Source organism: Trichoderma asperellum, chromosome 2 (assembly GCF_020647865.1).
Source record: "Trichoderma asperellum chromosome 2, complete sequence".
NCBI lineage: Eukaryota > Fungi > Ascomycota > Sordariomycetes > Hypocreales > Hypocreaceae > Trichoderma > Trichoderma asperellum.
The window spans coordinates 5860058-5874681 of NC_089416.1; the positions used below are offsets into that span (position 1 = coordinate 5860058).

A 14624-nucleotide genomic window follows, 5' to 3' on the forward strand; every position below is an offset into this window, starting at 1 on the left:
ACTACAGACAGTACTCCATGCAACCATCCTCCTTTCCTAAAGAGGCACTGCCACACGACCTTCGCGGGGATCGACGCCCGAAATACAATCATCGGTCCTTGGACATGGAAGCAGGCAAGCTTCGTTGCAAGTCAATCAATGCAGCGTCATAGTGCCCCTGCCGAGGTCGCCTGCCGAGTTATTTACGGGTCCTTGCGAGTCAAGCTAACCAAGCGACAGGAAAAATAGAATCGCAAATTGCTGACATAGCAAGGCTAAGGCGCTGGGAGAACGGGAAGAAGCAGAACTTTTTGAAGGGAAGTAAAGGAGAAGTGGAGAGAGTAAATGCCAGCTTTGCTCCCCGATACTTCCGATTACCATATCTGCCGTACGACGCTTCGATGGGAAGAAAAGCATTGTCGCTAGTCTTCGTGGCTGGCGTTATCCCACGCCCTGAATTCTTTGGTGGCTTGAGAGTGAGCCCTCTTTGCGGAGACGCGATGCCTAAGACGTCGCCAAGTCACAGTGTATGCATTGTGGACTATTGAATGCTTGCTGGTACCACTGGTAGTAGTAATACCGCCTTTATGGCGCCAGGGCTTCCAACGCGCGTTTCCCAATACGACCTGTCCGCACGCCGTGGAGGAGCAGGGTTCGAGATGCGCGATACTTGGACGAGTGCTGGTATGCGAGCAATACCTTGTACTGCTTACCTCAGAGAGCGCCTATATCCTGGAGGCTGCTGAGACTTGCTGGCGATCGACTGGACACTTCAATGCATCTGCAGCTTATATCGTCTTACAGGCCACTGCTGTTACGGAGCGTTCCCAGGACCAGGCTCCCTACAGATCGAACGTTTCTGGATGCTCTGGGGCAGGCCCTTGCTCGTACTCTGTCCAGGGCCGCATTGTGGTTGAAAAGTGTAATGGAAACAGGCGCCAAAACCGGCTGACAGCCCATGAAGGGCCGGGTTCAAGGGCTTGATGGGTACTAATAACAGCGAGTGCCGAAATCTCAGAACCACGCACGCACGACTCCACGGCTTTCTACTCCACGAGAGCCAGGGATCGGCCGTAATGTGGATTAATTTGCTCGCAACAACAGCCTTTGTTAGTCGAAAGGCTTTGGGGGGGCATCCTTGCTCAACTTGGGACTTTGTCGGGGACCATTACCATTCGGATTAGCCACATTGTCCGTGGCGCGCCTCCTCATCGCACCGTGATGACTATTATCTCAGCCGTCAAAGATTCGCTACCCAGTCCGGAGTAGCATTTCCTTTCCTTCTCCCGCCCGTTCTCCGTGGCGCCTGTCTTGGCTCCACGGGCCTCGCGCGAGAGCCGAGGAACCCATCCACTGGTTAGCCTCAGCCTGCCCCATCTGCATCTTCTTCCTGCCTATTCGCCGACTAGCTGGGTCCTCCCAAGAGGAAGACGGAGAGAACTTGTTTTCAACTCCGGGCAGGTTTTGACCGTTTGTGACCTCTCCATCTTCGCATTTCTCGCCTAAATCTCATGCCTTCTTTAACCCTTAGACGGGCATATGGATCTACCGCAGCCACACGACGCGGAAGGCCGTGTGCCGCCGCCGCCGCACAGCTCTTCCGCATCATTGTCTCCTCCAAGTAAACGCCGACGAACTACGACAAATACCGGTGACTGTTGTCGCACATGTCGGTTACGCAAGGTACGAGAGGGCTTTATCATTCTCACACAACTGTCGCAGGACATTGCGTTGCATGGCATGGCGTAGCATGGCATGGCAGACGCTTCTCCATGCTTCGTTCAGATTATCCTTCATCCATTATGTTTGCATCTTCGTTTCTACTGCTCTTTGTCATGCTCGCCAGAGGAACTATCTTATTGCGCAGTGTTCCTTATTTGCTATTCTTCCCACACTCTCACGACTAACTAAGCGATTCTCATCCTCATCAGGTTAAATGCACTGGCAATCCTGGGAATGGACCATGTAGCAACTGTTCCAGATTAGAGCTCACTTGCAGCTTTGCCGCATCTCCTGGTGCTTCCGAAGAAGGTAGGCTTTGAAACAGTACGCAGAGACATCGATTTTAAGGGGCTTCTAACACATAGATCCAGAGAGGGTCTCCCGAACGACACCATCACACAGCCATACCGAGGCAGGTACGCTACGGAAGAGAGCGCAAAGGGCCTGCAGTCAGTGTCATACGCACAAAACCAAATGCTCTGGAGACCTGCCCAAGTGTAAGCGATGTGAGGCTGCGAATCTGGTCTGCGAGTATACCCCGACCAGGCGGCGGTTTACCAACGTTCGGTTCCACAGCCCAAAGGCAGAGGACCAGGCTCCTTCTGCCTTGCAGCCTCTCAAATCGGAGGAAAATACAGCCATCAGTCCCGCAAGTAGTAGCAGTACCAGCATTCCCACTTATCTCCTCGAATCGGCAAATCTTCAGGCCGAGTACGCGATGCTTTCCTCCCCATATCAGCATAAAAAGTTGCACCAAGCTAATAGCAACCCGATGCAGAGACCTGCTACTCAGAAGAGACGTTATTCTTACACACCTAGATGCATACTTCGACTTCTTATATATGGTACCGAGTTTAGGATTTTTACATCCAGAGGTCACCTATCGAGATGTTCAGGTATGAAGGATGCCGCAAATGTGCCAGGAAGCCGCCGTCAGGCTGGCTAACAGAGTTGATTTTCAGGAAAATAGATTCCCCCCAGCTCAAGCAGCCGCCGTATGCTCCGTTGCTAGCTTCTTCGTAAATCCTGGTCCCGCCGGTCGGGAGTTTGGAAGAAAATGCAGCCAGCAGGTCGAAATGCATATTTCCCGTAACATCGACAAGTTCTCAGAAAACGCCCTCTTTCTATTCGCACTAAACATCCTTTTCCACATTCTCGCAGGCTCTCACGCGAAAGTTTGGCAATGTTTTGGCGTGGCTTCTAGGCTCATGATTGGCTTGCAGTTAAATTGGGATGTTTCGTCGAATCATTCGACATTTATCCAGCAGGAATGTCTTCGAAGGATCGCATGGCAGCTTTTCAGCCTTGATCGCCTGCTGGCGGGCGGTTACGACGAGTATATCGCTTGCCGAGCTGACTATATGAAGATAAGACTGCCTTGCAACGAGGCAGCTTTTAGGGAGAACCGGCCAGTCGTTGCAGAGAGATTACATGACAAGCCTTCCCGCTGTTCGCCCGCCCTTGGTCTGCACGGTATTCAAATCCTTCTTGTCGACCTTCGCCACCGGATACAAGTGTAAGTCTTGCGTTTGAAGAAGAATCGTCTACGACTATTCTTGTCTTTTGCTTACAATAGGTATAGAGCTACGAAAAAGCTAGCTGCACCTTCTGGATCAGCCATGGCAACCCTCGAGCCGTCAAAGGTTATGGCGGATATTGCCGCATTACAGAGCGAACTGACGAGATTTCACGTTTCCATACATGATGAACTACGACTGACTGATCAGAGCATGGCTCGATATGCGGCCTCGAACCAATGGAGAGGATATTGCTTCTTCCACACGCACATGGCCGTGAGCCACATTGATCTCTATCGATTCTCTTTGCCAGGTCCGCGAACTCCAGCCTCGATCGAGATTCTACGAAAACTCCCACCAGATTTTATCGCCCGGTGTCAAAAGCAAGCCGTCGCCCACGCCATGAGTCTAGCCCGGTTTTTAGATGCGATTAAGATCGAAACAGACAAGATGCCGAATCCTGGCAATCCTAAGCTTGTTGGCGACTACTCAGTTGCGCACATGGCTACTCAATGTATTCGAGTCTTGCTCATCGCTTTGCAATACAACTTGTATGAAAACTTAAGCGACACTACGGCGCCAACTTGGCGAGGCGCCGAGACTAGCGAAGCGCAGATCAAATCGTTGATCGATACTATCATGGAAATTACCGAAGCGTGGGCCGAAATATTTGATATGGCTAAACAAGCTGTACGTGGTACCTCCCGCTCCCTTTATTCATTCCTTTTCTTTTTGCTTCTTTCTTTTCTTTTCTTTTCTTTTTTTATAAGACAAAAAATAAGGGGGAAAAGGAAATTCCAATGGTTTGCCTTGTATTTGAATTACATCTAACAATTATCAATTAGCATGAGTGCAACAAAATGATGGTAGAAGACTTTTATAAAAATGGGAGGATACTCGATCGAGGTAATGCAGTCGTGATTGCCGGGAAGGAGCCTACCGAGGACAAATTCCTATTTGGATCCGATGTTCTTATTGAGCGACTGAACATCCCTGACGTGAAGGATGAACAAAGGACCCGAGCCGCGAACATGCCCGTATCCGACTGGTGGATGGGACCACCAACTCCAAAGCAATCGTCATCGAAAAGTTCATCCCCAGTAACGATCCCGTACCATAATTCGGAAGTGGGCCTTGATCATGACTATGGACCGCCCGGCCTACCCATGTTTCTCGCCCAGGCGCGCAATGTATCAATGGGCGTCTGCGATATATACGACGCCGAGACGGCAGCCGGCATGCAGCCACCAGAGATGATGGCAATGATGCCTAACAATTACCAGATGGTACAAACAGAAGTTATAAGCGGAGGCGGCGGAATGCCCATGCTACGTATTGAAGATGCTATGCCCGGCCAAGCCATATATCGACAGGATATCGCGCCTATGCAACAGCAGTCTTATCTTCCATCACATCAGGGGATACTGATGAACGGATACGTACCGCCGCCGTATCCTGGAAGCCATACCAATACGTCCGCGTACACACAACAGAACGGTTTCAGTTAAGGCTGGGGATCCTGGCGCTTTTTTACAGCATTAGGGAAGACGGTATTTATACGGATAAGCGTCGGCGTTTTGGGTATATAAGCCCCTGTGCAAAATGGGAATAGGGAGGGCAGTGTTTGTATTTCTAAGGCTCACTATTATATACGTGCATGTGCAGGCTCTTGCTTGTTTGGGTTTTAACGGAGCGCAAGGCAAAGTCGCTTCGTGGATTTACAAGTCGCATAATTGCTCTATCTAGAGTTGGAGAGATTTTGAATAGGTGCATAACCTTTTTAAAGCTCGATGGGTATAATGAGGGCTAGGGTGGCTAGATAAGGTCGGATTCTGTATGGAAGGTTCTCTGTATGAATACAAGAAGGGGGATCCTTCGCATTCGTTAATACTTCTAGAAGTGCTAAGTATGTATGTATATATATTATATAATAGTACCTACCTAGTATGTATGTTTGTATAAACCTGCTGCCCATACTATTCATCATCTGGCGCAAGATGCGGCAACACAGGATTTTCAGTCATGGCAATACAGAGATCGAATCAAGGCATAATTCTTCAATTATACACTACACAATATCCTATACAGCTATATGATAAAAGAGCCATCTTTGTTTATTGTCCCGTTCATAAAAAGATGGCTCAGGTTCGCTATGTACCAAGGTCTTGCGTCCCCTCTCTCCCTTCTTCGCTTAGTAGCCCCCTTTTTGTTCCCATAAATTTTCCTCCCTTTCCTTGACCAGAAACCTTTTTCTTTTTTTCAAAACATTTCCTTAAAATGGGAAACACCGTTAAGACAAAAAAGCCTATACTAGCTCCATGTCGATCTCCCTTCACAGATCCTTGACAAGGATCAGCAAAATGGCTGGAGAGTATAAGATGAGATTCTGATATACAAAAAAAGGGGGAGTATAACGAAACAGGAATAGGGAAAGAAAGCAGGAAGAAACAAAAAAAAAAAGTCAAGGGGAGAAATTTGACTGTGTATTAGACCCAAATCATTGCAGCTGTGTATGACAGTAAATATATGAACAGAGAAAAAAAAAAAGAAAAAGAAAAAAAAAAAAAGAAATTTCAAGAAAACCCGCTGCATAATAACCCCTCGCATGTCCAGTAGAGCGCCATGTGTTTATCTATATGTCATAAAGATCCACAAGGGAGAGAAATGATTAACCTTGCTCTAGAGAAAAGAGGAAGATTCCGGGATTTCGAGAATGCCGAATTGAAATTGTAGAAGAAGAAAAAAAGTAAAAGAAGAAGAGGGCGGATAGGGTGGCGTGGTATCGAGAAGTTTTTCTTTTGTGAGTTCCATGACTTTTGGTATCCAAAGAAAGTCGTTATACAGAGGATCGTTAAAGTCTAGGCTGAGAGTAATTGTGACGGCGGATTTATTTTAATTTTTCTTTTTTTCTATTACTGTCGTGTTCCTGATTTTTGGGCGGCCAAGAAAGCCTGAAGATTATGGATAGGACGTTCGGAGAGCGGAAGGTGGAAAAAAAGTTATCAATTTAACTACTTCAGTAGTGATCGAAGTAGGAATGGTCCTTCTCCTTAAGGCCACCAATCTGGTTCATATCGACAGAGTAGAACTGGCCGCCAGCCTCCTTCTCGTAGGCGGGCAGCTCTTCGTCATGCATGGGCTCGAGGCCGACCGTTGCGTTTTCGCCAACACGGACAACGACAACCCGGCCGCTCTTTCGGCGACCTTGCTCGTCTTGCTCATCAGGGAAAGTAATGTGAATCTCGGGGACGTTATCGGGAGAGTGAGGTGGTGAGCTGGGAGTGCGCAGCATAGGCTGGCCATCACGGCTGATGAAGAGCACGCTGGAGCGACCGTTATGCGTGGTCTCGATGGTAAGGCCTCGGTGGTTCTTGACGTCGTTGTAGGAGGGTAAAGCAGGCTCCTGGCTCTGCTGCTGCCGCTTGCGGCGGATGCGGCGAAGCACAAGCAGAATAGATACAAGAATGAGAATAAGGAAGGCGACGCCGAGCACGGCTAACAGGGCGTTGAGAACCGTGTCGGAGCCATTGTCAGAGTCGTCGCTTCGAGCGAAGACCTTGAGAGGGCCAATCTGTCCTGCAGGGCGGATCTTGTTGTAGATTTGAGAGACTGTACGGGCCACATTGAAGTGAGTCCGGGGCGTCTCCTCGACTGCTCGTCGCAAATGGGCGAGTGAGGGCATTGTGGCGCGTTCAAGTAGTTCAATGAATGGATGTTCGGCTATGAGGAGGCCATGGTCAGCACATCGATTCAGGAGACATCGTGCTACGAAGAAGACTCGGGCCAGCACAGAATAAGATATAGAAGGAGAGCAAGTGAGAGGGAGAGAGAGGAATTGATAGGATGGGTGGCCATGATATTCTTGTTGGCTTCGTCCCATCACCAATGTTCACGTCACCGTCACTTCACATAACCGCGATCGGACAGACAAACGAACAGACCATGCGTCACGGCGTGCCATGGAGGGGTTGACACCAGCAGATCGCCCAGCCTCTGTAAACGTCACACCATTCCCCATCTTCATACCAATCCGTGTCGCAGCGAAACAATGAGACGGAACCGGCGCAGTGCAACTCACATAATTTTTTTTTTTTCCACTTTTTTCTTTTCACAGTTTTAGGAAACGTAAGTCCCAGCTAATCTGTGAAACAGGAAAAGACAGAAAAAAAGGAATGTATATCGTAGTCGTCGTCGGTTTATCAAAAAAGGAGTGGTGAAGAACGCGGATAGGCAATGAGAAAGGACCGGACGGAGACACAGCTAAAAGAATGAAGACTGTGTTCCAAAGTAGAGAGTCTTCCTAAGAAGAGCGAACGAAGCTATAGAAAAAGAAGGTCAGGAGAGAGTGCGACAATGAATGAAAAAGACGCCTCTCTTCCAGCAAAAGAGATTTTTTTTTCTGTTTCTTCCTGGACCAGCGACGATGGTTGAGAGAAAGAAGCAGAACGGGGGGGAGAAAGTTCGAAGAGAGGTCTTGCCTTCCGCAGGGATCCCGTTCTGGGTGAGGCCACAGGGCGCCCAGGCGCTACAGCATGCAGGACAGCGGCCTGGGAGTCCCCTAAGTGGCCCCCCATGCGGGCGGGGTGGAGGCTGGGAAATTACCTACAGCGCTGTGCCCCTGGCGCTTGGACGCAGTGGCCAATGGCCGGGCGGCGCCGGAGCAGGGGCCATGCAGCCATTTATAGCGCCGTTGAGCTCGAACTGGTGCTTCCCCCCCGCTAGAGCTGCGGCCAGCGGGGCTCCCGGCAGCGCCTCGCAGCGCTATTGGCCGGAGCTTGCTAGTGCCGGCCGTGTTGGAGTGCTGCCATCCCATTCAAGATCCTTCTGCCCCTGTCAGCGGCGAACGTCTAAGCGACGACAACGGCCAGAAGCAAAAAAAAAATGAGCGCGTTCGAGGGCCTATTAAAGCTATCCTCGTACCCAATCAACCGACTTGCAAATAGTCGCTCGGGCTAGGACAGATCCTGATTAAAGGCCATGACCAGCGCCACGACCATGGCCACGGCCAGAGCAACGGGTTGATGGGTGGTGAGAGAGACTCGACAGGTCATGCCACATCCATTGCTTGCTGCAAGCTGCGCAACTGCAGCGCTTTGTGTGAGCCGCCCGCTGAGACGTGCGCGCGTTTCGCAATAGCACGCGACAGGTGCTAATGCGGTGTGATCTGTATTTTATTTTTTTATTTTATTTTTTTGCCTTATGGGCAGAGCACAGGCGGCAGTGATTTGTAGGATTGTGCTTGTGCTTGTGCTTGTTCTAAGCTCCCCCAGCACGTCGCAAGCGGCTTGTTTCGGACATCTCCAGAGTGGCGTGTTGGGGCAGCATAACAGGTCTTATTCAGCGAGATGCTCAATTACATGCCGTCACGTGTTGCATTTCATAAGGCGATGTCTAAGAATAGCCGCAACTGGGATATTGCGCTGAGACCACATCAAGGTCTATCACCACGGAGCACATATTATGTATACACAATGAACAGATGATCTGCGCCGTATGAACATACTATTTGTTCAGAATGTATGTTATTATCTGAATAACATAGCCCCATAAACCTTACTTTCAATGCTCAATGAGTGTAGTGCTGTAGGAAATGTCTTCTTCTTGGGTATGTTGTTATCATGAACGTCATTGCTAACCTACACTTGCTGTACTAACCCGTGTATTGATGATCTGCCCTTTTTATTCTCCTTGGTCCTAGCGCCTATTTGGAGACAAAGCACTACGGTTAAAAAAGGTGATGTATAGCTATATTCTACCATATTTCGCATTTGAACCATATTCCCATGATGACTTGTCCGGTTCGTTTGTGTTTAGGATAAGCTCGCTCTTAAAAGCTCGACTAAGAAAATGAGATATTGCGTACAGACAGAAGTGCAGCCATAGATACAACCAACACAAGAAGAAGAGCAGTCATAATATCTAGAAATGCAGAATAGAATAAACACCCTCATTACGACCCATGCTTATATTTCGGGCCGCCTTTTCATAAAACTTATATGTTACATGTCCTCCATCCTCCATTCTCCATCCTCCACCCCGGCTGAGAAGGTCTCAGTAAGAACATTCCTCACTACTCAAAAGAGAAAATATCCAAATAAAACCATCCCTGTATTATAACTCTTTTATAAAAACAGCAAATCAGGAACGAAGAACAGTGAATGCAGCTAATTCAAAAAGCCTAGTTCAACACAATGTCGTCGTCGGTAATGGTTCAAGAGAGCCCATTAACAACATCCTATTCCGGCTTCTTGTGCCACAAACCCCATGCCACGAAATATTCCTGAAATCCTTCTATTCTCGCCGTAGGCTATTCTCCCCTGCTTTCTTCTAACCCCCTGGTCCCTACGCAAGCCCTTTCCAGCTTCGTGAGATACCTATTTGGGCTCAGTTTGGTGGGACCGCATGACACGGTTTAACATGGATCGATTCGCTTTCCACCGAATGGCCGGAATACTGCCCTAGCTGTTGCTAAGGTTGGACATTGAGATCTCAAGAACGAAAGAAGAAGAAGAATACGAAGAAGAAAAGGAAGAGCAGAGGAAGTTGCCACGGGTGGCTCATGATAACCGGCTTCTCCCATCCAAGAACTCTGCCTAAGTCGAGCGTGCCACGCACTTTCTGTTTTGCACATGCATATGCTGCTTTGACTTTGCGTTTGTCCATTTTTTCGCCCACGCAGCATGCCGGCTTTTAGACCGATCGAGCAGTCCTGAACTCCGGCCGAAGAAGGTCCTTTAGTTTACATGTATGAATATTAACGAATCGTCGCTTCCGATGGCATAATGCGCGCCACAGCAGGGCCCTTTTAACCTAATAGTTTAGTGGTATGATACTAATCAAATCGGTAAATTTGAGTAGATAAGACTGCAAAATAATGCATGTCGTTGCAGATGGCTGGACTTGGACTTTCACTCCCACACTGCGGTTGCATTTAACCTCAACGTGCTTGAGCTTTGTTGCAAAGGTATAAGATCGATGTGGCCTCCTGGCGTATGCCAACATTCGACTCTTTCTGTATTACCGTGATAGTTGTGCGACAGTAAAGATCTGCTTCCCGATTTTCATGCCCGTGGCCCGTCGCATCTTACGGCTGCAAAATACTGTGACAGGCAAACATCCAGAGACCAAGCGATGCCGGTCCGCCATCACAGACTCAACCCACACTTTTTGGGTCTGATCAAGGCTTTCCTCGGACGGTAGCCCCAGAGCGTGTGCAGTCGGGCCGCCAGATGCGAGTCTCAATCAAGCTTGCCTGTAGTAGGAAGCCAAGATCGATGAAGCATCGGCGCATCATTATGGCTTATCTTTTAGGCAGAGGCTTAGGCAAAGAGGAAAGCCCCCCCGTGGACACCGTAATATTCGTGCTATGCAATGAGGCTATTAGTGGCCAAGGCTGGAAGATTCGATGCAACAATAAGGAGCGTGATAGTTTCTCGCAGGTCAAAAAGCCTGCCTTGTGCTGAATATTTGCAAGGTTGGCGGCGCAACGGTCAAAGCAGTGACCTAGTCCAAAAATTTATCCATCAATGAGGTCGATTTCTGTGGAAACTGTCAGACGACTAATCAGTGTCATGCTGTGGAGGGTTTGCTAACTCTGCGCACGGGATAGTAGCATTCCCATGAGAGTGGAGCAGCTCCGTAACTCATTCAGCCCCATAGCTTCTGAACAATGTCGTGATGCGATTTTGCCAGGCTGCTGCGGACCACCAGCGAGTGTATTTGTCTTGTTATATTCCAGCATAAGATTGAGCCGCTACCGGAGTGAATTTGTTGCTAGAACCACACCCGTATTTCTTGAGAACCAGCTAGCCATTCTTATCAAATAAGAAAGAGAAGGTGAGAGAATGGAGGAGCGCTGGCTGGTAACACGGAGCCGCTCGAGTAACACAAATGCATAATGTGCATACTATAATGCAATACCGTAGTGCTATTGGTAGTATTAAGTAGTCTTCAGAATTTTAGTTTCGCTCTCTCGTAGCCAACACCGTCGTTGCCTTCCAATGACACCTTGTGTTGCCCACATAGCTGCGTTTTCGCACTCATATAGATGAACGTTGCCTGAACAAGGCGAGAGGACTCACGAGGCAAGGCAATTTTTTTTTTTTAAACGTGGTCTAGAGATAGTATTAGTTCCTGAATCTATCCACCGGCTTTCTCAGGGAAGAATCAGCACCAATACTCTCCCCAATACTGATAATATATCCTTAACTACGGCAGTTTCGGAGAATTTCCCTTAAGGAACGCGGGATACGCTTAAGCTCATGGCGGGAGACCCAATGAAGCGATCCAGCACTGCTCGCATGCTATTTCTCATCCCTCCCCCCACCTCCCGATCCTGTTCGGCGGGTTCGTGTCAGAGTGAGACACCTGTTCACGAGAGGGATTAGTGGCAACATCGAGAGAGAGACAATAGCAACATTGCTGACTATATGTCTGTTGCTTCCGAGTAGGGTCTAGTCGGTAGCTAAAGGCAATACAGAATAAGTGAAAGAAGCGATTTCATGTCAAGACCGGGCTGAATGAGCGACATCGTCTTTCGCCATGCTGGGTAAAAGAAGCTACGAACTAATATCGTCAGCGAACGTTGTGGCAGAAGACAAGACCTGTGCCACATAGTCAATACGCGGTACAACCCCTTGTGTAAAGCTTTTGAGTTCTGTGATTCGCCGAGCATGGGATCTTATAATGAGACGACACAGGCCTTTTTAGACTAAGACAATTCCCGAGGGTATGCTTGGCGGAGCATTTCTTCCAGTGCTTGCCTCGCTCAGGCAGTCGGATCAATTCCACGGTATGGGAGTTGAGGAGGCGCCATCCCTGCCATGGAAACAGAGGTCCATTGTCGATTGTATCCAGCAGTGGCACTCCGTGCCCGTGCTGTTCGTGGCTCAGCATCAGCAGGAGGAGTGTTACCTACTACTCGTCTTCGTAGCACCGGACTCAGATGATTGAGTGAGAGACATGCAGGGCGCCGCCTCGAGATTAGCCCTCCGTAGTAAGCTAACGTTACCCCGTATACCAGACAAGGCAGAGAAGGCGGTCGAAAGAGCCGGCCAAGAGACGGCGATTTGCCATGTGTCTGCGAACCCCAAGCTCATCCTTGAGACGAGCTTGCGACCTGCATACATGTAGGTATATGCGAGAGGGAGTCAGCGTCGTCTACTGTATGAAGACTCAATGTATGAAGGCCATAGTCGACTATTGGGCACTACTATCTGCTGATAGTTGCTAGGCTTGATTGGGCATGTCCGATTTGGCCCTGGGCCAGCGGGGACACAGCTTGCCAACTCTAGGAGGAGAAGATCTCGGGCTAAGTAAGCCAAGCAGCCAGGCCAGGGGCAGGGGTCGCGGCACATAACGATGTGCGGCGCACTGACTACCTATGGAGTGCAGTGCCTGTAGCCTCTCAATCTCTTTGCCTTTTGCGTTATGCTTCGAGCTCTGCCCGTCTCCTTTTCCTTTTTGGCGTTGTGTGTTTGCAAGTAGTAGTAGGTGGATTGCGTGTCCGTTATTTCGTTTTGGTGTTTCGAATTTGCTAATATAACACTTATAGAAGGGTACGTGTTGATCGACATGTTTAGGTTTAGGGGAACGTGGAGGTGGAAGCATGAATACATGTACTTGGCGGCTGCTGCCTTCAATGCCATCGAACCAGACAAAGTGCCATGGAACGGAGAGTTGATATTACTCCGAACCATGACTCCCAAGTATTGTATCTGTCCCTCCTCTATGTTAGTACTGCCAACTAGGTGCCTTGGGTTAGCAGGTATTGATTGATATGTATTAGTGACATCCTGACTCGATAGTATTCAATTGATAGGGAAAAAAAAGAAAAGAAAAAAAAAAGAGAAGAGCAGAGAAAAAACCAGACTCCTGCACCGGTACCTACCTACCTGGTAGTTGCCCATCCGTCTGTTAGGTTTGATTTTGACTTCTTAGGTCATCAATGCATGTATCCCTGCATCTACATCTCCATCTCCATCTTTCCCGCAACGGTGACGGGTCGTGTTTCGTGTACTGGTAAAGTTTGCGCTTGGCCGCTGCTCTTCTTCTTTACAAGGTGCACCTAATGCAATGCAATGTCGCCATTTCTGGTGACGATGCGTGGTTATTACAAGTAAGTGCCTAAGGTATATGTGGACGAAGACGTGTATCCGTCTCCAACTGTTCCGTATTATGAGCCGCGCATCTTTTTCCTACCGAGAGAGGCTTATCCGGCACATCATATCTCATCTCCTCCGCCTCTCTCTTTCATTCTTCCCGTCTCCCCGCTAGATTCCCAAATGGCCACATTAGCGTGCCCCCCTCCCGTATTCCGGACTCCATATCCAAGTGCTATTTTGGCCAAAGAGGCAATTGGGAGTAGTAAAGACGAAACTGCTCACGCACGTAGATCACGGGTGGCCTCGTGGTTACGGGCCCTTGTTATTGCTACATGAGGTTGTGTGCTTCGTATTACTAGCTGTTGATCATCAATCTGCATCTTTGCTGCCTCCAGGTGTACGAAGTAGCATCTCGCAAAAAAAGGCCGGCCCTAGTGCTGCACCGCAACCCTCCTTCAGTCGTCTGCCAGTGTATTACGGAGTAGCATCGATATGCTTGATTGCTAGGTTGGTGAGCCTCTGCCGGCCTGGTCCTTGATTGGCGTGTCTCTGTCGGGCGGGAGGGTCTGATGAGAATGGAGGAACAGCCCCCCTGGCCCGTCAAATTCGTACCGATGGCGCGAGGGCTCCCCTCGTGTCTTGTCGATGGCCCGTCTATGCGCTATACTGGCATTGCATGGCATGCAGCGCATCGTATTAGCATGAGCCTATTTGGTTGAGTTGAACGACTATTTGGCTTCCCACTCGCCCGCTCTCTAATACATTCAATAGTAGCTGTCTCTATCCACCCGTGCTTTGGAACCTGCCAACACCCTTCAATCTTTCGGGGCCCCTTCTTGATCTTTCCAGCCCTCGGCCCAATCACCGCTAGTGTCCCCATCTCGATATATGTTTCCGTAACATCGAATGCCTGTGCAACAGCCGGACACACGCTGGCAAGCACTGCCTAATCTAAGCGTAGCAGTGGGCTGCACATATCTCGTAGATGTAAAAAAGAGAGCAAGCAGAGCACCCGAGAAGAGTTTCAGCCGTGACCACGCCCTTGTGCGCGCTCTCTGCCTTGTACTCATGCTTGCGTGTTTGTCCCCATCCACCTTTGCTGGGCCTAAGGAGAAGAGAAGGGCAGCAAACGGCAGTACATGTATACTGCTAGCACTCACTCACTCACCCACTCACTCACTCGTTTCACTGTAATTCGGCCTAATTCAGTTCATTTCAGTTCACCTCACCTTGCCTGCCTTACCTTGCCTTGCCTTGCCTTGTATTTTATTTTATTATTTTCCCCTCTGCTGTCTCCCTTTTG

The 14624-nt window shown here is 49.1% G+C and overlaps 2 protein-coding genes across 3 annotated transcripts; one reads left to right on the top strand and one right to left on the bottom strand.

Moving 5' to 3' along the window:
- Positions 1 to 517: 517 nt before the first annotated feature.
- TrAFT101_004240 (uncharacterized protein) lies at positions 518 to 5245 on the top strand. Of its 2 annotated transcripts, XM_024909235.2 has the most exons (7): positions 518 to 1662; positions 1911 to 2010; positions 2073 to 2412; positions 2480 to 2597; positions 2664 to 3217; positions 3284 to 3908; positions 4064 to 5245. In XM_024909235.2, the coding sequence occupies exons 1-7, from the start codon at positions 1519 to 1521 to the stop codon at positions 4724 to 4726; spliced, it is 2544 nt and encodes an 847-aa protein (XP_024765974.1). In that variant the 5' UTR covers positions 518 to 1518; the 3' UTR covers positions 4727 to 5245. The 2 variants fall into 2 exon arrangements, with proteins under 2 accessions (XP_024765974.1, XP_065983212.1); XM_066127103.1 differs by having other exon boundaries at positions 518 to 2010.
- A 989-nt stretch (positions 5246 to 6234) lies between these two features.
- TrAFT101_004241 (uncharacterized protein) lies at positions 6235 to 6900 on the bottom strand (the record flags this gene model as incomplete). The annotated part of the gene is made up of 1 exon (XM_024904801.2): positions 6235 to 6900. One exon carries the CDS (start codon positions 6898 to 6900, stop codon positions 6235 to 6237), a length of 666 nt encoding a protein of 221 aa, XP_024765973.2.
- Between the last annotated feature and the right edge of the window lie 7724 nt (positions 6901 to 14624).